Source organism: Manacus vitellinus, unplaced genomic scaffold (assembly GCF_001715985.3).
Source record: "Manacus vitellinus isolate BGI_N305 unplaced genomic scaffold, ASM171598v3 scaffold_2_pilon, whole genome shotgun sequence".
NCBI lineage: Eukaryota > Metazoa > Chordata > Aves > Passeriformes > Pipridae > Manacus > Manacus vitellinus.
Window position 1 is genome coordinate 29,627,774 of NW_021940208.1, and position 26,409 is coordinate 29,654,182.

The 26,409-nt window shown below is 40.2% G+C and overlaps 1 protein-coding gene across 1 annotated transcript in view; it reads right to left on the bottom strand.

Annotated features, from left to right (window-relative positions):
• Positions 1 to 3,424: 3,424 nt before the first annotated feature.
• Positions 3,425 to 26,409, bottom strand: part of NUFIP1 (nuclear FMR1 interacting protein 1) — a 25,868-nt gene continuing 2,883 nt past the window's right edge. The window contains exons 2-11 of the mRNA XM_018071521.3: positions 26,113 to 26,405; positions 25,727 to 25,812; positions 24,485 to 24,589; positions 23,793 to 23,855; positions 23,403 to 23,479; positions 16,794 to 16,886; positions 12,971 to 13,233; positions 9,883 to 10,011; positions 8,754 to 8,986; positions 3,425 to 5,598 (exon numbers count right to left, since the gene is read on the bottom strand). Coding sequence (XP_017927010.3) covers positions 5,263 to 5,598; positions 8,754 to 8,986; positions 9,883 to 10,011; positions 12,971 to 13,233; positions 16,794 to 16,886; positions 23,403 to 23,479; positions 23,793 to 23,855; positions 24,485 to 24,589; positions 25,727 to 25,812; positions 26,113 to 26,405 — 1,678 coding nt within the window. The 3' untranslated portion in view covers positions 3,425 to 5,262. The remainder of the gene's footprint in view (positions 5,599 to 8,753; positions 8,987 to 9,882; positions 10,012 to 12,970; positions 13,234 to 16,793; positions 16,887 to 23,402; positions 23,480 to 23,792; positions 23,856 to 24,484; positions 24,590 to 25,726; positions 25,813 to 26,112; positions 26,406 to 26,409) is intronic.

A 26,409-nucleotide genomic window follows, 5' to 3' on the forward strand; every position in this document is an offset into this window, starting at 1 on the left:
TTCATGATGATGTTAGTCAACCTGAAAGAGAATTAAATCCACACTGGATTTCCCCTCACCCAAAACAACTGCTCCTATGACCATTTCGATGTGTCAGATACTCCTCAGCAAAAGCTTTATTTCACTGAGCTCTTATTGCTTTTATACAAGAGCCCGTACTCACTCCAATCTATACAGCTTCCTTCATGTATACGATAAAGATGGAAAAATTATACCATGCCAAGAAAGCTGTCTTGCCAAACAAGAACCACCCCCTGAAGGGTATATTTAGAAATCAGAGGACAACTTAAGAAGAGAGTCACACAACATAAGCCAGAAGAGTAATGAAAAGTAGGAAGAGTGGGAGTTTCTTTCAGGTATTGAGCACTCTCAGACTGCACCAGTGAATACCCAGACCGACACAACTCTTTTTCACCTCACCAAGTAATAGCAAAGCCCAACACTTACACAGCACTTTTCATTCATCCATCTCAAATTGCATTGCAAGGAGAGCTAAAGTTTTGAATTTAGCATCCCCCTCTGCAACTTGATGCACAGAGCTGAAGTCCAAGGTTGAACAAAGGCAAACACTAGGGACAAATGTAGGCCACGGAGTTGTACCCGTTTTGGTGGATGCTGAGTTTGGACTTTCCATTCAGTCCTTGATGCAGCCCATCAACTTTGTGCAGACAGGGCAGCCCGTGGGGTCTGCCTGTTCTTGCCATTTCATTAGGGGCAGTGCTTTCAAAGCAAGTATTCTACACCAAGAAGTAATTTTCAGCAGCACATCCATTTCAGCCCACGGAATCCCAGTGCTGCTGATGCTGGCGAGCACCTCTGGAGATCATCCATCCCAACTCTCACTCACAGCAGGTTCTGGTACAGCAGGCTGCTCAGGGTTGCAACCCTGGGTTTTGAATATCCCAGGGATGGAGATGCCATGACTTCTCTGGGCAAGTTAACTGGCACAAAAGCACAGCTTTGTGCCAGTGCTTGACCTCTCTCATAGTAAAAATGTTTCATCCTATACTTAAAAGAAATTTCCTGTATTTTGGTTAGTGTTGCTTTTCTCAAGTCTCATCCATGGACACTACTGAGAAAATCCTGGCTACATCTTCTTTACTTTGCCCATCAGTTACCTATCCACATGGTACCCATCCTCAAGCCTTCTCTTCTGCAGGCTCCCTCAGCTTTTCCCCATAAAAAAGATGCTCCAGTCCCTTCATTATCTTTGTGCCATGCACTGGACTTGCAGTATGTCCATGTCTTTCTCATACTGGGTAGCCCAGCACTCGACCCAGCACTCCAGATACACATTACCAATGCTGAACAGAGAGAAAGGACCATTTCTTTCAACCTGCTGGTGACTGATCAAAACCCTTTGAGCCTCGCAGTTCAGCTAGTGTTCCATCTACCTCATCATCCACCTACCTAGCCTCACCAATGAGGATTTTATAGGACACAGAATAAAAAGCCTTGCTAAATCTACAATAAGCAATATCTATTGCACCCCCTCAGGCAATCAAGGAAGTAATCTCTCTGTAAATGACCATCCAATTGATCAAGCCATGCTGACTAAACCCAAACACCTTCTTCCATGTTAGATTATTAGAAATTCTTTACTGTGAGGGTGGTGAGAACTAGAAAAGGTTGCACAGAGAAGCTGTTAGATGCCCCATCCCTGGAAGTCTTCAAGGACAGGTTGGACTGGGCTTTGAGCAACCTCGTCTAGTGGAAGGTGTCCCTGCCCATGGCATTGGGGTTGGAACTGGGTGATCTTTAAGGTCCCTTCCCAGACAAACCATTCTATGATTCTAGGATTGTATTTACTATGTCTGGAAATGGTTTTCGAGCTCATCTGTTTCACCTTCTCCGGGGTCAAGGTGAAGCTGATGAGCCCACAGGTCCCAAGATCCTCTTTAACTGCTATTTGTTTTCCTACCAGTCCTCAGAAACTTTCTCCAATTGCATTTGCTTTTATAGGCATTCAAGAGTAACCTCACAATGACACAGTATGCCAGACAGACAGCTTAGGGAATACAGTATTCCAGCACAGGCTTCCGCCTTTGACAGAACAATCTGCCCAAAGAGTCTGTATTTGTTCCTCAACATTTTTTAAATATCTAAGACCTGCTAGGACTGTATGACTGTTATTCAAAAAAATTATTGCACCATATGACTTGGATTAGCAGTCACAGGAACAAGGGGAAATATGAGGGACACCCAGTTATGACAGAGAATCAGAGCACTGGCAGCAGGGACATCTCTCTCCCTTTCAAGCAGGGCTAACGAAGCTACCTCATCTCTAGTGCTTTCAATGCAAAGACTGCAACATCAACATGTAAAATCAGTTGCAAAGACCCTCACTGACCAAGAAATCCTACAGAGTAGAAATGCACACCATTTGTTTCCCTTACCCTCTCAGGAGCAGCTGTGCTGTAGTAGTGATTTTGTTCACAGCCAAGCCTAAATTGCCAAAGCTGCACCACTACAACTGAGTAAAGTCTGATTTTTTTCTTCCCTCTCTCAACTCTTCTAGCTCAGTAGGGTGAGAGGGATTTAAAACAAACAAAAAGAAATCCAAAGCCCAAGGGTACTGAATTTAAACTAGACACCCACAATTACATTTTCAGTAGCTAAGTTATAAAAGAAGAAAGATAAAAAATAAAATTTCAGAAGTGTGAAGGTTGTCACTGGAATATTTTTATCTAAAGTGAGTCACAAAGACTGAGCAGTAGGATTCTTTTTGTCCTAATAATACTGCAAAAAAACCCTTAAGAAACTATCATACCCCAAACCAAGACAATGAGAAAGCTAAAAGCTACACAAAGCCTAATAAAGACACTGGTTCCTGCAGCATGTCAGAAACAACAGGCTCTTCTTACACAGACAAAGACAGCTATTTTATTAGAGTGAACAAAACGCACCTCTCCTAACCCTTAACAGAAAAGCTGCAGGGACCAGAGAAGCCTGCAGGCATTTGACAGTATCAGAAAAGGTCATTATGGCAGCTTTCCTATATAAAGGCTGAAACCAAAGTACTAAGAAAGCACATTCTTGATTAGTAGGAAAGGGCATGTGAAGTCTGAACATGGTCTGGAAGAACAGGAAAAGATAAGTAGGGAAGAGGAAGGTACAGAGACCTACTCACAGACCAAGACTGTAATTCAGGGTTTAACATCACTGCAGTGTATGTCTCCACGTGTCTGCTGTATGAGTTGGTGGAAACGGCCTGTTATGAGAAAAATAGCAATTCCTCACATATGCAACAAGTCCTAGATTAAAACTCCTGATTTATGCCACATACAGATCTCCCTCCAAAGAAACCTACTTCTTCCTATCTACATGGAAGAGACTTTCAAAAGATTTTTGTCTGACAAAGTTTTTGGTTTTGTGTGAAAGTTTAATATTCTCAAGTTGTAATGACATAGTATAAGGAAGTCAGGGTAAAGGTTTTGTCTTTTTAAACATAAGGTCAGAGTGTACAGTCAAAGAAAGCTCTGACATCACCTCAATATGGACAGTATTGTTTAAAGTGCAATTTAGTAGCAATTTTAAGACACCTATTTCTTTTCCTGCAGCTGTTACCTCTGCTTTCAACAGCACTGGTACCACTCCACTGAAATCAGGTTCTGCCCAAGTGCCAAATCTCCATGGCTGAGGGTCCTTTGCTGGTATATTCATTGCAGTAAGAACTGTAAGAGCCAGAGGCAAGTCAGTGAGATTGAGAGAGCTCGTGAGATCATCATGGGAGGAATGAATCATCTGCCTTGGAAATATAAATGTTTATGATCACTGCTTCTATTCTGCACATATATTCTCAAGATACACAATTTTACAAGGGTGTTGATATTTATATAATTCCATAAATTTAGACAGTGCATTACAAACACAATATGTAGTTGTAGCTATAAATAGCAGAGCAGCAGGACTGAATTTTCAACTCTTTCTTATTTTCTATACTCCACAAATGGGATGTGTGGCACAAGTTAAGGAACTAAAGAAAAGAAAACACAGCTATTAGGCAATAAAAAACTCATGTGAGTCTCCATATTTTAGATGGTGGAATGGAAGGCTAAACATCTACCAAAGAACAAAAAATAAAACCAGCTCCCAACATTTAGCTGTAACATTACCATGACTAAAAGACAAAGAGCAGATTCTGAAGTGGAGGTTTTGAGAATAGACTATTTTCATGGCATATTTTTGGTGTCAATGTGACAAACTAACACCTGCCTTCGACAAGAAGCATTTTGGCAAACAAATGCACAATGTAATCAAAAGACTAAGTTTGTTTCTAAACCTTGGTTGATGCTTTTTTTTTAGTGCTCACAACACTACAGCTGTACGCACAAACCCACGAGAAAATCAATTGCTAGGTGCTGTAGGAGCATCATATCAATGTACCAAGGAAGATATTCTTCCAGAAGGCCAACTAATAAATTCTCAATGCATATTGAAAAGGGACAAGCCAGTAACTCTTGGTAAGCTTTCTAAACTTAGTATTAAGGATTTGCTTCAAGAGTTAGATTTGTCAGGAAATAACTTTAACAGCAATTAAGGCCTATGGCTTAATACTGATGTAAACCAGCAACCTAGCACTGATGCAAGCAGTTACAGTATATTTATTTATTAATTTTGTAAAAAAGGCTTCTTGCAGCAGCCTGCACCCTTATTTCCATTTCTTGGCTCAATTAATAAATAATTCAGAGAGGAAGAGATTGCGTGGTGTAAGCAGTACTTTTAGAGGTCAGTTATATGTTACATTTAATTTCTTTATTTAACACTGGATATATTAGAATTATACTGGATATATCTTTTAACAGTTGAAGTAAAAAAATATGTGCACTGAATCGTCATTTCAAAACTACACTGAAATACTTCTGGACACTCAAGATACGCCAGACACACGAGGCCATGACTTCACATGAAGATCCCTCCTACCACAACACTACTTGGCTCTGGTGATGGACTGACACACATTTCATAAGAAGGTAAAACATTCAGAGTTCTGAAGCTCAGAAGTGGGGCTTTCTGCACCTACTCTAGGGAAGGTCATACTCTGTGCCACTGCTGCCTTTGTGTCATAGGGAAATGGAACTGCTGAACATGGATGCTGTTTTTCCAAGGAAATGGCCACCTTAGGCAGAACAGATCAGGAAAGTGGTTTTAACAGCTCTCACTGTGTACTTTAATGATTTTTTGTTATACTGATGTCTTTCAAAAAGCATCAGTTGGGTAGAAAATGTAAGCCTTTGCTTTACTGTCCCCAACAGACATCCTCTATGGTGCTCCTTCACACTGAATTGATGGGGTTTCCCATGTGTCCTCATCTGCCAGGTGAACCATCTGTGAAGTCTGATCCATAAGTTCTTTCTCATCCTGGGCTATTAATAATGCATCTTCTTGTCCTCCTGCTACCTGAAGGTCAGAGCTACGGGAACAATTAGATTCATCGAGTTTGTCCATTGAAGACACTGTAGTTGTAGAGGACTGTTCAGTTGCTGTTTCAGCTTGTGGTTCTGTTTTAAAATGAAGTCCAAACATGTTATTTCTGATGAGGTATCGAACGCACTGCAAAATCACATTCCTTTCATGTCGGATGTCCTGGGCCAGTAACTGGAAATAAAAAAAAGAGAAGATGATCTATTGTTCTGTAGCTGATACAAGACGTGTGGGTCTGCTCAGTGATTTCCTACTTCTCTGAATTTAAACAGTTGGCTCTCACACACAAGTCTTGGACACAAAGGGCTGGAGACTGCCATACAGACACAGCAAAAGAAGGCTGGGTATTCTCTCCTTTGGTGCTTTCTCACCACCTGACTGGGGCTTTGGCAGAGTCAGCAAGCACATTTGATAGCACTACCACTCAGCCTGCTGGGCTGGGCCATCTACAGGCTTGCTATCCCCTCCCTCAAATCAGCACATGCTGATCAGACCTCTTACCGCCCCAGTTCAACTCAGCAGCCAGAAAAAAACGAACCTGACAATTAGCAGCAAGTAGTGGGGTATTCCAGGATTTTCTACTGTCTGAGTGTTTTTTTAGTGGGGTGCGTGTCAAAAACCAAGCAGGCTCAGCAAAGGGCACAGTACAGCAGAGAAGAGGTGGGTCCAGGCACCCAGAGAGGAGGCAGCAGGCAGGGAGCTGCCCCTCTGGGCAGAAGCAGGCTGTTAGAGCAGTGAAGGCTGGTTTGCTCTAGTGATAGAGGCTCATAATGGTCACAAATAGATGAAAGAGGATGAAAAATAGTCACATGCCCAAAGTACACATGTTTAAGCGTTGTTCTTTTAGCACCATTGAAGCAATAAGGTAGCTAGAACAAGCTGACATATGTGGTGGTATCTTTGGATTAACACGTCATCTCAGTGTGCTCAGGCAGCAGAGAGCATCACTGAATATACTTAAATACAAGGGATTTCCTTCCCAATTATCTGACTGTAGATTGAGATGACAATGTTCTCATATCATGGACTATACTAGGCCATGCATTCCAGTACTTCAGGTTAGCAAGTCTATAAGCATCTATTACACTTTCTAAGTTATACTGTATCTGTAATTTAATATCTGATGCATTTTTAATTTAAATCCCCTATGAGTAAAAGATAAATACAAGGAAAGAGCATGTTTCATCAGGTACCAGATGTACTGTGGATTTAAACAGCAGTAACTGGTTTGGGCTATAATACACCAACCTAAATCTAGTAGCTTAAAGTGCTAGAGGCCTCCCTCACCTCCTTTAACCTCATTGAAGTTCATTTTGGTTGTAGGGGAAAAAATAAAAAAGCTATCAGCCAGGGAGCTGAAGGAACTTTTGTCATTGCAAGTGTCAGCAGAATTAATACTCTGAACAAACAAAAGATTTGAAGCAAGTGGCTAAATCTGTAATTTCCTGATCATTTGCAGGAGAGCTGTATTACACATTGCAGGAGATCTGGCTTAGTTTGGCTTGAAACGTCACAAAGCAGCTTTTTTTGTTATTATAAGTTTCAACAGTGTTTAACCAGCCACTTTTAAGTCTGCATATTTCTACTTAGACTAGCTGTTGAGAGGTGTTACAAGCAGCCGACAACTAAAATGAGCCTTTGGGAACCTTCCATCTGAACTAAGAGATGTCCTTTAGGGCAGAGAAGGGACAGTGTAGTGATGTTCTCTTTGTCTGACTGGGAGAAACTGCTGAATTCCCAAATGGACAAATTAAGGCACAGATGGGATGCACCATCACCCTCTAAAAGACTGTATCTTTGTATTTTATTTTTTAATGTAGGGATGAGTATCAGTGGAGTGATACTACACAAGTTTTTTATTTTGTCAGCATAGAGAATGACTAAATACACATTACTATTTGCATGGCTGCAATAAACATATTTTAGTAATGCTTCAACTCACTGCAAATGACTGTCAATAGATATCTGCAGCTATTCTCCTACCACCCCCCCTTTTATTTGGATGCATTTTGTAGAATTTCAGCCTTGCTCCCTCTCAAGGTTTTTACACACTGACTATTTCTGATGACACTGGAAGCCTACCTGCAAGCCTAAGGCACTCCTCTATGATTCACAGCCACAGTACACTTCCATTAGCAACAGCTTTGAGCAACATTAAAGGGCAAAAAGCCCTCACTAAAACGCAACTTTAAAAATGGACTACACTGGCAAGCTTCAGCTCAGGCTTTCTTGTTTTGCCAGCTTCTCTCAGCATGTGGGACTTCATCTGACTTTCTTCCAGAGTTGTCACTGCTTTGATCACCAACAACTTTGAAGAGCAAGAGATAACAGCAACTGCATGCTTAGGGAGCTACACAAAGGACAAACACTTCCTTTTCAGTCATTAGGAACTTTAATTCTTGGCAGCGGTGGTACTATGTGCTAAAAAGACTACCAAGGGATTTCTCCCACATCTGCAGCTTGGGATGTACCTTATCAGGTATCTCTTGCCTAAACATCCCGTGCTATTTCAGAGCCCTGATGTCAGTGCCACCCTGCTTTCTCCTGTGTTTTGCCCATACCAAGTTTTCCCTTGATGGGAGAGCTTTATGCTGACTATTTACAGAAGGCAGTCTACCTATCTCATACTGGTTTTGAGCAATAAATGCAATAAAAGCTCCAAAATTTTGTTGGAGTTTTCTAAAGAAAGCCACCAATGTTTGTGGCCAAATAGGTTGCTTCGTGCTACCCCTACAAACCTCTTTTTACCCTTCTGAGACACCAACCTGTTGCTTTTCAAGGTGCCAGTGGTGTCCTTTCCTCAGATTGATCTAAACACACCTACAGAGAAGAAACCCCTGTGCGCACAGGTTGGAGCTCAACACCACTCTGTAGTTTAAGTCACCAACATATTTATCAACAAGGTCTCTTTGTATGTGGAAAAAAAAAATTGTGTCTACTCCTTGACCAGAGGAAGGCAGCTGAATAGCAACGTTGAGAGCAAATGGAAGAAGATCAGAACAAGGCTGATGGGATTACACACAAACAAAACCCACTGGATACTACCATAGGGAAGGGAAGAGAGAGGAACAAAGGTTTCGTTCTTTGTGCAGCTCATGTAAGGCACATGATTGTCATCTTGTGCTCACCAGTCATTACCTGAATGCACACCAGGGTATGTCTATTTGTCTATTTAAGCATCTACACCTTCTCCAAGTGAAACATTCACTATTTTTAAGACAGACCTTCTGCTAACAGACTGCTCTAACTTCCCACAGGGAAGAAAAGAACCACTCACAAATAGTTCTACTCTTGCACAGGGGGCATTATTTTAGCACTAAGACTATTACCATTTCCAGCAGAGTTGGACGGCGCTTTGGAAGGAGAGGTAATGTTTTCTTGCCCCAGTTATCAGGCCCTCTGGGGGGACGTGCATTTGAATTTGAGCTTCTTAACTTCGTGCCTGCATATTCCGGACGTTTTTGATTTGAGTTTTGACTCTGAGGAACATAAGTAGTTTGAGGCATATTTCTGAGCACAGCCTGGTTCTCCTCAGCTTTTGTTGCAGTCTTGACAGGGATTTCTTAAAAGAAAAAGAACACACTTTCATCTCAAACTTAAAAGCCTCTTTAACATGCTTATATCCCCACACATTGGCAGTTCGTTAGTACTATTCTTGCTCACATAACCTCATGTGAAGGTGTTCAAGGTTTACTTGGAGGAAGGGAGGGGTTTATTTAGTTGGGGTTTTCTTTTTAAATACAAAGAATAATCTCTAAACATTCACAGAAATGAAAACAAGATATTTAAATTCAGCAATGTAAAAAGAAAAATAGAAGGAGTAAGAGCTGAATGAGATTTTCAAACCTCTACCTTCTTATAACTTATGAAGTACATTATTTCTGCTTCACATTATAGCTTGCTGCAAATTTGGTTGCTGAGAAAATCATAATACAATTAGGGCAGAGGATGCCCAAGTTCAGCTCATGGCCTGCTAGATGTTCTCTAACTTTGGGTAGGCCATCCTGGGCAAGTAAGGCACAGTAACTATTTGCAAAAACAAGCAGCAGCAGCAATTCTTCACCATACACTGATGCATACAGTCAGAGAAGCACAAAATACAAGTACTAGAGTTCGTAGTCTTACTGCAACACCCAGCAGCCTTCTGTGGAAAAAGCCCTTAAGGACATGGAAATTAGTTCACAGGGTGAGCATAACAGCTTTTTCCTGGGACTATTCAAATATGATTTGAGGCAAGACTGAAAACAGGTTGCTTTTTTTTCCCCAGCTAGGGGGGAAAAAAGGTTTGGAAAATTCAATGACATGCAACCTAACCAAAGACATTTTATGCCTCCCCTCTCAACCCAGGACATGCTGCTGAGAAAAGGCAAGCAAAAAACCCACATGTCCTGCTTGCGCAAGCCCACATCACCGCGGTGTGACACAGGGTAGAAAGGGCAAGGATGTGCTTCTACGAACCTTCAGGCTCGCTGTCGGATGCGCTGCCATAGTTGACCGACAAGGCACTAAGGGCAGAGGTCACCTGCTTGGGAACAACTGTCAGACCCAGCCTCCCATCTTCATCAGCTGTTTCGTCCTTGTCGGATTCTGCAGGGAAAGAAAAGGCGAGAAGGATTTTTTCCTAGTAATCCTGCATGCCAACAGCCAGCCTTGCTGCTAAACCCCCATCTTGCCACCACACAAGCCTGATGTTGGGTACCATTGCTCAGCACCATGGACTGAGAGAAAAACCCCACATTTGTCTGCCCTCTTCAGACATTTGCTGGCAAACTTGTGTCTCCGCTGGTTTACAGTCCTGCCAGCAACGTTACTGAAACAAAAAGTCTCCTGAACACAAGTTTGAGCTTTCTGCTTCTTTCTTCACATACCAAACATAATTATAGGTTTTATTACCAAATGTAGGTAAAGAGAGAGAGAGGATTTCATAATACATTTTGAAGTCTTGCTGGATTTAGTCCTGCAGACACAAGAGCGTGGAGAAGGTTTTAAAAGCCAGTCAGGGGGAATTAAAAAAGAAAAGAAAAAGGAGAATTCAGATCATTCATAGTGAGAATTGAAGAGCAAAGACATTTTTGGACAGTAAAAAAAGGGAGATTGAGAACCAAGCCTACAAATTAGACAATCTGTTTTCAGCAGTACTTCAGACCACTTGATACTTAAATCCCTGCAGAGCATTATGGATGCACATGTAAGCAAAGTATTATACTCTTGAACCACCCCAAAAGAGAATACTAGGAAGACAAGAGGCAAGCAGACCAAGAATACTGAATTTAAGGATACTAGGAAAACAGAGGCCTAGAAGAAAAAGATCCCTAAAAATAAAAATGCAAAATTGTGATGGTTTTAGTTTGAAACAAAGGATCTATATGAAGTAAAATGTTGGAAAGACTCTCAGGTAAACACTGCCACAGTTAAAAGGAAAACTAAGAAATCCTTTTTAGTAATACACCTGGACACAAATTTTGTATTTTTTTTTTAAATGTATGTATATATGCAGACACATCCCTCCCACTACTAAAAACCTTTCGAAAAACTAGCTTGTTGGTAGTTCTAGAAAAAGACTGGTTGCAACCTTATTTTCACAAAGGAAGAGTTGTGCCCTTTCCCATCCCCTGTATGTCTAAGCCTGCCCTGCGGGAAAGCTGCTTCACACTTCTAAGAAGATTTTACTGAAATTAACAGTTCTGAGATCATTATTTTGAAATCACAAATTTCTCTATTCTCTTTTAATATAACATTAGAAATTGGCAATTTGATTAATTGGAACTCATGATTGGTAAAACAACTTTTTGATAAATACTTAGGTAATTTATCTAAACTACTTACCTGCTTCTTTTTACTTTTTGAGAAAGGTCAATTCTCTCTGATTTAGTAATCATGCCAGTTTGCAATTACATTCGCAGCTCATGCCAAATTCAGTGCATTTTTCTAATGGAGAACATATAGCACCTGCATATACTTATGCAATTATAAAGTACCTTTTACTTCCACTTATTTTGATTCATTGCTGCTTTTCTTCTATCTCATCCAAAAAGTTGAGTGTATACTGTGGTTGGATGTCTTTTCTTTTTATTTTTGTTAAATTTTAAATATTTACCCTTATTTTCCTTTTTATAAAATTAAGAAAACACATTTACTAGACTACATTTTCTCTTTGAGAGTAACATATTTGGAGGAAGCATTATGCACTACTGAGTACAACTGCCTGTTTCTGGTCAGTAGATTCCTCCAAGTTTTACACCTGACAGGTTCATCACCTTACCTTGTTTCTGCTTATAAATCAAGAGGAAAATTCTGTTTTCTCACCTTCTATTCAATTCCTTAGCTTTGAAGATAACTAGTGACTAAACAGAACTTAAGTAAATTCATTAATTAAAAAATACAAGGCTTAAAAAGTCCAGAAAAATGTCATCTCATCATGGCTAGGCTCTGCGAACGAAGATTTGGGAAGGGCTCTACCCACGTTTGTTGCAAGCACGCTGGTGGCTAAAAAGGCCAATACGAGATAGGCATGTCCAGTTGCACCAGAAAAATGTACCTTTACAGTAAAATCATGGATTTCAGCTGTATTATTTTTTTAAAAATTCTACTTAGTTATATTGCAGTTTTTATTATCTGTTCTGGCTACATTTCTCAGTAGTCTAAAAAGCTGCAAACCGGGTTTAATAATGTGTAATAAGCAAGTACTACATTCCTTTTCTGCCTATAGTAACAGAAGTTACTAGCTGTACTTTGGTATAATTAGACCTTTTATCATTAAGTAAAACACAGATGCTGCGGGGAAATACAGATATATTTAAGCATACTTAAGTTTCCCAACATGTAGAGATTAGTGCAATAAACAATTTGCATGGGGATGCTGAGTTTTTTTCCCACTAACTGAAGATTATGTTTTCAAGAGGAAAAACTCAGCAAACATCTTTCCAGGGGATGTATTCTACACTTGTTGCTAAAAATAGCAAGACTATAAGTCAGCTTACATGCCATATTCTAAGAGTACTGCACCACTGCTGATTATATTATAAATAATTATATCTGAAGAATTTATGTTGCTGCCAGCATGTGGAAACAAGACATGCTTACCAAAAAAACCTCCCAAAAACTAAGCAGCAATACTTCAGAGAACACACATATGGAGAATATCAAGAGTAATAATACGACAAAGAACAGAATTATAAGAAAAATACTGACATTTTAAGTAATAAATTTAACTCATACAAGGAAATCTATTTGCTTTCACATTCTAAATACTGTTATTTTCAAAACCACAAAGGAATATTTAATAGTCTTTAAAAAATAATTTGACTGCTGAAGCTTTATTCTTCTTCTAGCTTTCTAAATATTTTCTTATTTTACATGTTAGTTTAGCAACTTAAGTTGGTGTATGTCTTTTACACTATTATACAGTATTTACAACAGAATGTGTAATAGCTGCACACGAACTTTATGTCAGACTTCCAAAACGGCGACTAGCAAGTAAAAGTTTTAGCATTTAAACTTAAAACAACTATTTAAAATAAAAGTTCTCCAAGTTCCTTCATCTTACCAACTTCACCATTTGCCAGAAGACCGAGAGGGTCCACGTCCTTCTCATATGCTTGACCGGCCGAAGTCTCTTGTTTTTCATGTTCCTTTTCACACGTGCTGTTTTCTGGTCCATTAGCTTCATTTTGAGTTCTATGTACATGATAATCCCCACCATTTTTCCTAAATTTCTTCCAGAACGGGCGCCATTGTCTTCTCCTGTGCCTTCCTTGATGCCCACGAGCCTCTCCATTTTCTGGAGGTTTCCACATCCCCTTCATTTTGCTGGAGAATAGGAACACAAATCTCAATACAAATGATAAGCTATGAGAATAAAATCAGGCCCACATTTAAGGTTCAGCAACACATAATGACGGCAGGACTTACACCAGCTCTGCTAACGTATGGTGACAGACCAGACAGGCAGTCACAGCTCATCTCATTGGTTGGGTAATGTGACAATGCTGGAACCTGAATGAACAGTTTGAAGTTAACAAGGCTAAGGGTACACAGGCTAAGCAAGTTCCTTGATCATCTGCAGTGGTGTTTTCATTTCAGAGAACCAAGATGACAAGTATTCCCCTGACTTAAGCATTTAAGTAATTCAAAACAGCAGGAACATGAAACGAAAAAGAAAGCATCTACTCTAAGCATACTTCCACTGCTGAAGTCTCCTTTTTCTGGTTACAGCTCAGAGAAGCATCTTGCTGCACCAAATCCATTCAGCCATCTGACACCATCAGCTGCAATGATTACCTACTCTTGCCTGCAACTAATATGCCATTCACCTTTTCCACTCCAAGGAGAAGGAATAAAAGAAATGTCTATCAAGGTAAGGAATTTTTAAAAAACCTGAAACAAAGGAACAGGTCCTAAAATACAGGAAAAGCACAGCATGCTGGTTCCACTTATCTTCCATGGTTTCATAATCTTCCAGGTTATCCTATAAACACAAAGCATGTTTATAGGAAGATACATGGAAAGCTTAACAAAGTCATTTTTTGACTTTGTTAAGCTCTAGTCAAAGTCTGTAGATATGAGAATAAGCGTGACAAAGACAGAAAAGACAACCTAAATTTCCTGAAAACAGTTGTTTTCAAGCAACAGAAACTTAATTCACCAAAACAAGATTGGAACTAATATCACTACATTACAACAGCAAAAACCACAAGATCTACTTTCCTGAATGAGCCCCATGGTTCATTCTGACCAGTGCTACTTGCCTTAGCCTGACCTGCAGCATGGCAGAGGTCCTATTATCCCTAGTCAACCATGCGCCTCATGCTGTGGGATGCTGTATTGACAAGGGACTTCTTTTGGTTTGTCTTCATTCTGACATCTAAAACAGTCATTTGGTACCCCCATCCTTACTGAGTTACAAGAAACAGTGTATAACCACACTTCATTCACATCTTCCAGCTATGCAATTTTTCTAGGCCCCCATCATACAGCCCTTCCAAGCCATCCACTACTTTGCTTGTACAGAAATGTTCCCATTACCAGCATTGCTCACTTCTATGCTTTTCCAAATCAATTAAGTCCTTCTTGAGAAGAGAACATGGCCTGTCATAGCAGTCAATATGACTTTATATCACACCGAAACCTATTTATTTTCACTCTCCAATCATTTCACGACAGCACCTACCACTGATTGCTCAGCCCTGATAGTGTCACCCACCACAGTACAGTGCTCCCGTGGCACAAGTAGCAAGCCACTGCCTTCCTGTGCATCAGTCTCTCATCCACAAAAGACAGCTAATATTAGCTCCCGTAATCAACTCTATCTAGAGAGAAAACTGCATTTCTGAATTTGTACAACCAGGTTCTAAATTCAGCATGTTGTTGTATAACCTAAAAGATATTGAGCAAATATAAGTGTTGTCCTTGACCAAGGATTAAAAACAACACTTCTAGTTGTTTAAAGTTCCCTGGGGCCTCGAACACCTAGAAAGAAACCCCAAAGTCACAAACATCAGCCTGGCATCTGTCTTCTACCGTTTGCTCATGAAAGACATACTGCTCTTCGCTTCCCATTCAGAGGGGACAGAGAGCCATGCGCTATTACTCTGCTGTTGCAAGACAACAGACAGACTTTCAAAGTGGTCCTTCTGCATCTCTGATCTTACACACAAGGATACTGAGAATTAGCAGTTGTAAAGCACTTCAGAGAACCACAAATGGAAAGCGCCACAGAAGTGTTAAGCATCTAATCTTTTCTAAATCTTACTTAGCCATTTGCTTTAAGAGTACAGCTTGCACAGAACAAGCTGTATTCTGTTTATTGCCTTGTGCATCAGTAAATTTGCCAGATAAGCACCAATTCCAGAATCTTTACTGTTGATATACAAAGCAGAAATGGACAGTTCATCAAGTCTATACTGCTAGCAGCTCAGGGGAGGGAGGGGAAAAAAAGAGGACATTTCTAGAATCAACCAGAGTAAAAGGTCACTAAGTGAAAGCAAACAACCTACAATTTTGAGGGCTTTTTTTTTTTTCCAAACAATTTTCCGGATATAAAGCTACTAGCAAATGTAATAGCATGGAATTGCCGACAGACATTTAAGACTACATAATGCATCTGACTCAGAGCCACAGAAGTTAGCAAATAAACCTGCAGACATCAAACAATTTGTTACTGTGACAAGGAAAACTCATCTTTGCTCATAAGAATCTCCAAACATAATATTACATATGTTTGCAGCTTTAGTCTCAAGGCCTAGGTTTGGTTTCCTGGATCCAAAGCACTTCTGCAACTTTATATTCTTTGAAAGAAGTTTTACTTCAGTCTTCTGTAAGTCTTTCCTTCCAAAGTTATGAAAGGCAACCAGTTAGAGGGGGCAGGTAAGTGTTGGATCTTCTGAAGTCCATGCTGCACCAAGGTAATTTGCACTGTCAACATTTAACAAATTAAACTAGCTTCTTATTCTGCACTAGTTCAACCACTTTACCACGGTGCAAGTTTTGTTTTGTTTGGCACCATCGCCCATAAAAAAAAAAAACCTAGGCAAGCCCCAGCTTCACTTCCATGCAGCAGCAAATGGCACTTAGCAAGAGCCCCTTAGGACTGAGTCTGCTCCTGCCTTCCAGCAAAGTCCTTCTAGTTTAAACAAGTGATATTTTAGGAATGTGGCTCATTATAACACTTTTTAAAAAAAAATCTTCCCACAGGTACTAAATGAGAGCTAATGAAGCTAGTTGGTTCCACCTAACAATGATACTGAGGGAAGAGAAAAGAACAAAACCATACTGGAAATTAATTTATAAGGCAGAGAATGGATAAAAATCCATGACGAGAACAATGGTAGCAGACAGATAAGAAGAAAGAAGCAGCACTACTTAATTAATAATGAAAACTTTATGAAAATAAAGTTAAATCTTTCTCCCCTTTTCACTTGATTATTGATTTATCATCTGAAAGGAGAGATTAAGAAGCCAAATCTGCCCATAAAATCTCTCCTGGCCATTTTCAGGCATTAAAGGATTAGACCACGTGGATTTATTATGCTGCATGAATTTTGTCCCCATTACTACTATTTCAGAGACCAAGGTTATGCTGATCTAATGAATGGCCACTAGAATGTGGTTTTCTCAAATAAGCCTGAGTACAGAATTAAGCAAGACTATCAGATTTTTAATACAGTTATTGTTTCATTTAACTGAAGTGGACTTTGAAGCACCGTGAAGTAAACAAAAGAATATTACATCTGCAGTTTGTCACATGACTTGTCCTCTGTTAAAGGGCAGCTAGATTGTGTATACAGTGGAAGCAGTAAATTCTGGGAGACCACAGTAAGAGAGCACACTTGTGAAGGAGGAAAGCAGCAAGCTTGGTTCAAAACACTTACCCAAACTGTTGCGTAGTCAGCACTTCTCCCCTTTCCTCCTTCTGCGCCTGCATCGCCTTCTTCTTTTCAATATTGGCCAATGTAGGAAAATTCCTAGAAGAAAAAAAAATTTTCACTGGCTTTTAAAGGATTCACTGTACTTTCTCAATTCCCCCTTTACCAAACCAGCTTCCTCTATAAACATTACAGATTTTTTAAACCTTTAATGGAACTTTAACAGACTGTTCCTCTCTTAAAAGGGTACCGGTGGGGAAAAGAAACCCAAGTGCATTTATGTTTACACATCCAGATTAAAAAAGAAAAAACAAAATTATCTTGCTTAGAATTTACCAACCCATCAAACAAGCTACAGACAAACAGTTTGGTTACAGTCATTGACTCTCTGCTTGTTCCAGTATATAACAGCATCATTTGGTCCTCCAATTTTATTTTTACAGAACTTCAACTGGATTATTTGAATGACACTAAAAGGCACAACATGCTTTTAGCAAACTAACTGCCATATTCTTGTAATATTAAAAAAAAAAAAGTTATAGGAACAGCTTCTGGGTGCACAGGTTTCCTTTAATGTGACAGTTTGGGAAAAGCACACAAGTTTCCTCTCAAGCAATATTCAGCATCGTGGCTGCACGCTGACCTCTAGTTCACCAAAATTACTGCCTCTTTTTAATTCCAGCTTCAAGAAAAATTGCTAAGTCATGCAGATCAAAAGAAATCTACTGTTATAACCATCTCCCAAAACATCCCTCTCTTCCGTTCCCCACCTCCCTTAAAATCCTTTCCTACAGAAAAATGCCACACTGGTTTTAACATGCAAAGACCATAGAGCAAGGCTTTTTACCACCAAAGCCCAAAAATGGCTACAGTAGTTGCTCTGCAAACATTCGTTAGCTAAATCTCAGTGCTTTGAGATAAAGATGGTAAATGAGAAACACATGCACATAGTCCCCCAGCTTCTGGATGGAAACACAAAGTATAAATATTTGATGTCTATTAAAATGGAGTAAAGAGAAACTCAGAACAGCTTCTCAATAGCTATCAAAAAAGACACATATCTTTCTTTAAATATTTAATCATATCACATGCATTTTCCCCATTTTACAGCATGAATGTTGTGTCACATTGATTCAAGACAGCTTCAACCACATACCAAGGGAAAAAGAGAAGCATTTTCTATGAGACAAACCTAAACACACTACAGAACTTGTCTCCTTGAAGAGGATTTGAACACGAGCTGTCAACATCTATTTTCATTGGATTTCTCCCAGAAATCCACCATACAGCTCAAGTGAGCACAGGGATGTGATGCTTTATCTCTGCTCTTCCCTGTTAGTTACATTTGTTCATCCCTGTTATAACACTCCCAGCACACAACAAATATGCAGTGAACTCTTTAATCTCAAGAGCTTCGCATTGACAAAGACTTCTGTGCTTGGCACCTCTCCACAGTTTTGGAATAAGGTGCTTTCCTTCACACATATAAAGGCTCGCAGGAGAAGAGTGAGTTATAAAATAAGTAGTTGTGCTCAAAAAACCCCCAAGTTTGTCATAAAAATTGGTTTTTTTTCAAATATAAGGGAAGACCCTAAATCCTAGAACAAAGGAGTCTTCAAAGTGTTCCAGTACTTATGCTAGTTAAGGACATATTCAGACATGCTCTTGCAACATGATTTGAGACATGAATGCCTCCCACTTTCATTCCTATGAGTTACCACTCCCTCCACCAAGCCACCGTTATGGACTGCACGAAGGCTTTCAGTGCGATTCATTGCCAAGATCGACAGATTTCTCCCAAACCACCCTTCCAGTTGACACAGGCAGTAACTAACAGCTGGCGAGAGCTCAAGTCGCAAGTCCTAGCACACCCGCAGGAGCACATCTGAAGGCACCTGTGGTGGCTCTGTTTATTTTCTCCAACTCTGTTTACTCACTGGTGCAGAAAATGTACCTATTGTGAGAGCACACATGCAATGTTTCATTTCATTCACAATGAGTGACTTTATTCTTCCATCTAAGGACTTGGTGGGCAGTAAGCTCTAGACGTTCGAATCCGCAGGTCATCAGCCCAGGTCTGTGGTAGACTGGGTTTACTCCTCCCCAGGTGCTCTGTGTTACAAGGCTGGGTTAAGCCCACCAGTGGGTCACAGTGGGACCTAGTAGGCCAAGTCAACTCCAGTTGACCTTGCAAAGATCAAATAGTCCAAAGAGGCCTAGACCGAAGTTACCCACCCACTCCAATGTACCAGGCCCAATGCAATTCCAGAACTCATCAGGTACTGCAGCTCCCGTACAAAGAGGTCTGTGCACCTCCTAGCAATGGCTAGATCTACTCATGGAGGCAGGGAAATTCAACTGGACCCTATGTGGAGGCAGATGCCTACAATGGAAACATTATGGTCTTGAGGTAAAGGTTTATGGTAGACTTTGTAAACTTCACTATCTAAAGGACAGCCACAAAGTACTCAAGTGAGACCAAAAATCAAAAAGAGAGGAATTTAATCTTTTTATATACAGAATTCTTATTCTGGAAGGCTAAATTTAGGAAGACTTCTTCTGAACATAGGTGTGACAATGCAGAAGGAAGAACCTATACTGACTGAATCTCTCCACATAAAAGGCCATGTGTTTAAACACAATGAGCTGACTAGGGTTTGAACCCTTCGAAGATGGCATGCCCTCCTCCTTCCCTAAAGAAATAAGGTTCTTAAAATGCTACCTACAAACATGACTGAAGTAGAAAAACTAGCCCAGCGCTTATGTCCTGCAAACAGCTTGTCAGAGCTTGAATACAAACAGCTTCATCAGTCCCCACAAAGGCTTTACAAACCTAAGCAACTTACTGTAAAGGAGAGTTAAACCAGGAAGTGATGGTCTGGCACAGTAGATTTCATGAAACCAGAACTGCCTGAGAGGTCAGCCCTATTTCAGAGCAGCTGCAGTTTCCAACCATAGACACTTCTATAATCCAAATTGGAAGTTTTTCAGCATAAATTGTCAAGATAACACCAGAAAACTGTTTTTTCAAGCTGAGTATATTAGATATATACCAACAAAGTGAGACATGCAGGTAAAGGTTACCCTAAGCTTCCAGAGACAGGGAATGGTGACATTGAACATAATCACTCATGTGTTTTAGTGAATAGATTTTTTATTTCAATAAGTGAGTGCACTAGCCAGAGCCATACATTCTTTTTATAGACCAGTGTACTCTATCTTGCTCACATAAACATCAGAGTAAACTTGCTCTTAGCAAGCAGTGAAAAAACAGAGCTTTGCCAATGTCTAACAGAAAAGAGACCTGTTTCTATAGCAGTTTACACAATGAATTTCTGAGTCAAGAGTTACACAAGTTTAACTTAATAGGAACAGCACTGTGATCAAAATGCCTCAATAATCTGAGCTGATCTAAATTGCATACGCACAACCAAAGGGGGACATGGATAGCAAAGGGGACATGGATAGCCCAAAGGAAACAGAGACCCAACAGAAAGTTGAAGAAATCTTGGTTTAACTGTCCCACATCGGATTTTACCATGTTAGCTGAGAGAGATTGCTAATCCATCCCTGCAGATCAGAGTAAACGTTATTGTATCTATGCTTACCTTGATCTACTGACACATTCCTTCTACTTTGCTTTGCCTTCTCTAATTTACCAGCTTCTAAGAATTTATTTTTCATATTACATATTTAACTACTATGAATGCAACACCAGGAAGGATTCCAAGCTACTCTAGAATTATCATTATTCAACTAGAGAACCACAAATTAATTAAAAGTGATGTGGTTAATGGTACTGGACTTCATTCATTAAGCACATGCTCAGCCTAGGAGATATACTGCAAGGAAATACAGCAGACAATCCCTATCTGAACAAACCAACCCCAACAGATTAAAGAAAGCGGGGGAGGAGGGGGAGAATTTACAAGCAACACACAAGATGACGAAAATCTTCCAGTGTTGTATTAAAATCTAAGCAACAGCACATTTAATGACTAGAGCAGCCTTGCCACATTCTTACTAATAACCTTTGCTCAAGAAGAGTTGGTGAGAAACAGATGGGCTAGCAGACCCAGATCTCACTTGGGAAGAAGGGAAGACAGCACTATCCCATTCTGACACATTAAGGAAATGTACTGCAGATAATTCCCTTTAAGCTCACGTTTAAGAAAAAATACGCTGAAAACAGCACATTTCTCAACATTTGTAAAGGACAGAACAAATCAAAACAAGAAAAGTTGATGTCAGACTTCACAACCATCTGTCTGCAAAACACAGGGAAACCGTAAGATCCCATAGAACTTTATCTCTATTGCTGTTTGCTTAATTAGGTTGCTTGGTTTAGCAGGTTCAACAGGGAAACAGCATTCCAGCCCAGCATACTTCATTGAGAGATACTTCTTACTATCTCTTCTCCTTCTGCTACACAAGTAAGGCTGCACTTTAAACACAGGCTCTATCTAGAAGATTTTAAGCAGGATACACAACTGAGCAACACAGCAGCTAACTAAGAAGAAAAATCTCAACTCTGTAAGTAATTATTTACAACGACTGAAAGAACAAGCAAGACAGGATGCAATATGGAAACATACATGTTAAATCACTGCAACCTAATTAGAAACAAACTACTAATGACCTAAAAAGATTCATTCTTAGCTCTGACTGGGGCTTCTAAAAAGAAAAAGATTTTTTCCTGTCACCATAAGCCAAGACTGCTTAATAGCTCAGACTCCCTCTGGTGTCCTTTTTTTGTGTACAATGCAATGTTTACTGCACATCAACAACAGACCTTCAGTACTAAACTGATGCTTTGCTGGCAACCCAATTAAAGCTTCACAAAAGTTCCAGATGGCTTTCTCTCTCTGCCTGTCCCCATTCCCCCCTTTTTTTTTTAATTAAAAAAGGAAGGATGCTCGTAGAGCTTCCTTGCTGTACAAAGAGTAACAAAAGCCACCCAGGTAGTCATTCTATACCCATCCGTCACGGCTAAATAAGATGCCCACAGAAGGCTTGAAGTACCAAAATAAGGCACAGCACTACTCCATCTAGTGGTTTGGCTTAGACAGTCCTAATCCCATTTCGCCTTTTTCGGTTGGTGGTTGTGACCACAGGACTTTATTTCCTTTGATTTCACTGCAGTGCTGCAAGCAAAGGCTTTCAGCAATGTTGTATCACAGCCAAATTATATTAATTTATAAAAAAGCAACAGTATCTACCATGAGATTCTTTAGAACCTCAGCAAAACCATCTCAAGCAGAGCATCACCCTTATAATTAACTGTAGATAAAGGCTGCTGTGACTCACAGCACCCACTCTCTACATAAACAGTATCTTAATCACGATTGTACTCAATTCACACTTTGCTAATGTTCTAGTAAACAGTAGAGCACATACTGACATATACACCTTAAACATCACACTTAAACCTTAGAATCAACTACTAGACAGGAACTCTCCTGAACACCTCACAAAACAAAAAAGTGTATCAAAAGTTGAAGATGAGTAGCAAAGACTCACTCAAAAACTGTACATGAGTACTGACCTTTTTCCTTGGAGCTACTATTAGAAAATTAGATGTAGGCTCCTGAAAAACACGACAGCAATATGCAGACTGAAAGCAAATAAAAACCAAGCCTTCACGTATCTTTTGAATAAAAGGAAACCCTGGAACGAAAACTAACCTAACACTAAACTTGCCCTAGCTCATCACCACAGATCTAGAAATTAAATTTGTATCACAACCTACTCTGCATATAGGACTCCTGCTCAGAGAAACAAAACTCATGCACTGATCACTTGCAAGACTATATTCTAAATCATGAACAGAAGTGAGGAAAGCCTACAGTATCTTTCACCTGATGGAACAGGGCAGATTTTAATTTGTTCAGTTCTGAGGAAAAAAAAAAATCTGTGAGATAAGGTCTATGGAAGTACAGTATGAATTTTTAAACACTTCAGTCCTGCTCAACAGAACAAAGTTATAAGCTTTTACATCTGAGAATGAGAAATTATGAGAAATACTGCATACAGAAGAACTTTACCTTGCACCCTATATACAATGTAAGTTACACTACCTGAGACAATATCATTCATTGATGCTGTTCTCTTTCAGTAGAAAAGCGTCAAGCAATGCAGAAAGTCCTCAAAAATTAGGAAAACTCCCTGTTGCAGTCTACTGGGACAACTTAAGCTGTGGAAATCTGCACACAGCAGGACAGATTACAATTATAGTCTGTACAACAGTTCCAGATTTTTTAACTATTAGAAAAACACCACATAAACACACATTTTGACTTAAAATGTGATCAGTGATCAGGCTAAGAGGAATAAGACATTCACCTAACCTGGGGTACCAGATCAAACATCTGGGAAAGCTATCTCTTCTCAGCTGATATTTGGCCTTCTATTATAATAGTACAAATTATTATAGTCTCTGCAGCTCACACTCTCCTGCCTAAGGCATTCTGATACAGATTACTACTGCAGGAGTTTTGCAGGGTCAGTGGAACAGCACAGCAGCAGCAAGTACATGCTGCTATTGCCCTTCATCTGTCATCTAATGATCGCATGGGGAAAATTCAGCAAAACAAATTCATAGGCCACAAGTCTTACCTTTTTCTTTCTTCTCTCCATCTAGCAATCTCTTCTGGACTATCTAATTTTATTCTTTTAGCACCCGGTGCGTGTGCCTAAGGAAGAAGTATTCAATGGTGTTTAAAAGGGGAAGGAAAAAAAAAGGCATCATTATGTCAGCTATAGCAGTATCACACTGTTTTCACCTCCAAAAGTGGTGACACTGCACACAGCAATGACAAAATTAATCCATTAAAAAAAAAACACGTAGTTTTCAACATATTTTCATCCACTTGCCTTAAAACACATTCTACTCAGAGGTGATATATTTCCTTTCCAGATGAACGAAAAGAAACCACTGAAGAATGAGAAAAGGGACTATGGTAAAGATGGCATAGACTCATGTTTTGGGCCCAGAGGGATACCTACGTTTTTCCAGTGTATCTGAACTATCTTCTCATGTGCACTGAAATTGCAACCTTCTTCTGTGCACTGCAAGATAAGAGGGTGAACTTAAAACACACCAAATTACACAGACTATGAACAAGCATTTGAGTACACTTTAAACAAACTCAGTGACAGATACCTGCACGGTTTATTATATAGAGTGTTTAAGCTACTCAGGTTCTAGACAAAGGCAACTGTAAAAACAGTAACAAGGGATAACACGTTTTTAAATATAATCTGATTTTAGTATAACCAGTGCAGCCAACGTATCTGATAACTAGAGATAATGTGAAGTTTACCTAAGGGGAAAATTTGCAAGACACTCCAATTTCAAATTTTGATAGTTCTTTGTGATAAAGTTAAATGTTAAATCTTTGCGATAAAATGTTTTCCACACAAAAATTGTACATGCTATACTGATATCAGTGAATTAATTCCTATCATTTAGCAATACTTCAGAAGAAAACATTTAAAAATACTTCAGTAATAAAACCAAAAATACAACTAAAACCTCCCTTACACACAGCATTCAGAAAAAAGTCCTCCACTACTACTTCACACAGCTCTGGAATCTCTTTGCTAAGTCCTCCATTCACAGAGTGACTACAGCTAACTACTTATCAGGCAGAAAGTTTAAAATCAAAACGTGAATGAAAGAAGCCAAACTCTTCAACCTGTTTATGCTGTGACATATGTTCATCATACTTCTCCTGGTTTTGATAGCCACGGTCACAGGTATCACAATAATGAGAGAAAACTGGTTCTTTTTTCTTTTTAGTCTGGAGAAAAAAAAAAAAAAGAAATAATCTCAAGATTGCAGTTACAAGATACTTCTATTTTTAATTAGTTGCAAAGCACTATCGTGAATATTTTTGTTAATAAAGCCATCAGTTAGACATTTCAAAAGTTTCAAAGATAAGCTAACAATGTGAAAGTTAAGTTCAAATCACTTATCTCCTAAACAAAGTGCACTGCACTCATCTCTTCCACTACCACCTTTCAATGAAGTACTTCTGCAAATGCACCAGGCTAGCACAGACTTACTGAGGGCTGTGAGGCAAACTAGGCTACAGCTCTGAGTCTCTTCCCTATCAAGACAGACTATGACTGTCCCCACATGACATGTACTAGTTCAGAGGGTAGCACAGATTTTTCCTTCTCCCACTACACACATCAGTGTCATCTGGTTGTGTGGTCTTCACAATATCACAGAGCATTAATGTAATTCAGGCACTGAGGCATCGCCACAGTAAGGGCGTTTCTAACGCAAACCTGTGTTAGAATTTCCTTGAAATGTATCTTTCAAGAGGCTCAATATTTACACACTGTCATATGTAAGGGCTGGCATATTAGACAAGAGTATGGGATCTCTATAGCACCATGGGGCAAGACCCCCAACACTGTCACCGTCACAGACGGACAAAATGGTTTGGGTTGGAAGGGATCTTCAAAGATTGTCTGGTTCCAACCCCCCTGACATAGGCAGGGGCAATCTTCCACCAGATCAGGCTGCTCAAAGCCCCATCCAACTTGGCCTTGAACACTTCCAGGGATAGAGCATCCACAACTTCTCTGTACAATCTGTGCTAGCCTCCCATCTCCTTCATGGTAAAAAAAGTCTTCCTTACATCAAATCTAAAACTACTCTGTTTCAGTTTAAAACCATTACTCTGTGTTCTATCGCTACAGGCCCTACTACAAAGTCTGTTTCCATCTTTCTTGTAAATCCCCTTGAAATACTGAAAGGCTGCTATAACGTCTGCCTGGACCCTTCTCTTCTCCAGGCTGAACAATCCCAATTCTCCTCTTGTCTTCATAGGAGAGGTGCTCCAGCCCTCTGATCATTTTTGTGGTGTTCCCCTGGATCCACTCCAACAGGTCCACTTCTCTCTTGTGCTGGGGACCCCAACCCGTACCTTTGGCTTATTATTTTCTTCTGGACGTTTACCAAATGCAGAGACTTGCTTGCCTTGCCATTTCTGGGAGAAATTACCATTTCCACCTTTGGAACAGGGAAAAAAAAAAGAGCCATTTATACATGCAGCTGGTAAAACGTCCCTCCTCCCTCCTACTACCTCGGTGGGCCCACTGAAGGGTCTAGAGACGACAGAAGAGAGAGGGAAGAGACGAAGGGTCTAGAGACGACAGAAGAGAGAGGGAAGAGATGAGAGAGGGTTGTATGACTAGCATGCTTGGAGGGTCCTCCACCCCCCAAGGCTTCAGGACAGCCCCAGGGCTCCTGCCTATGTGGGATGGGAAGGAGTCCAGAGGCCCACGGGACGACTTCTCCCACGTCCCTCACCTGCATGCGGGCCCTGCGGTCGCACTCCAAAGGCCGGTGGGTGCCAGGCAGCGGGGGATGTGTAGTTATTAGGGGGCAGGTAGCTCTTGGGCTGTGAGTAGCTCTCGGCAGGCGGGTACTGCTCAGGTTGTGGGTAGTTCTGAGCAGGCGGGTAGCTCTCGGTGGGCTGGCAGTAGCCCTCAGGCTGCGAGTACCCTTCGGGTTTTGGGTAATTCCCAGCCTGCGAGTAGCTCTTGTCAGGCTGGGAGTAGCTGTCGGTGGGAGGGCAGCTCTCGGCAGGCTGCGAATAGCTCCTGG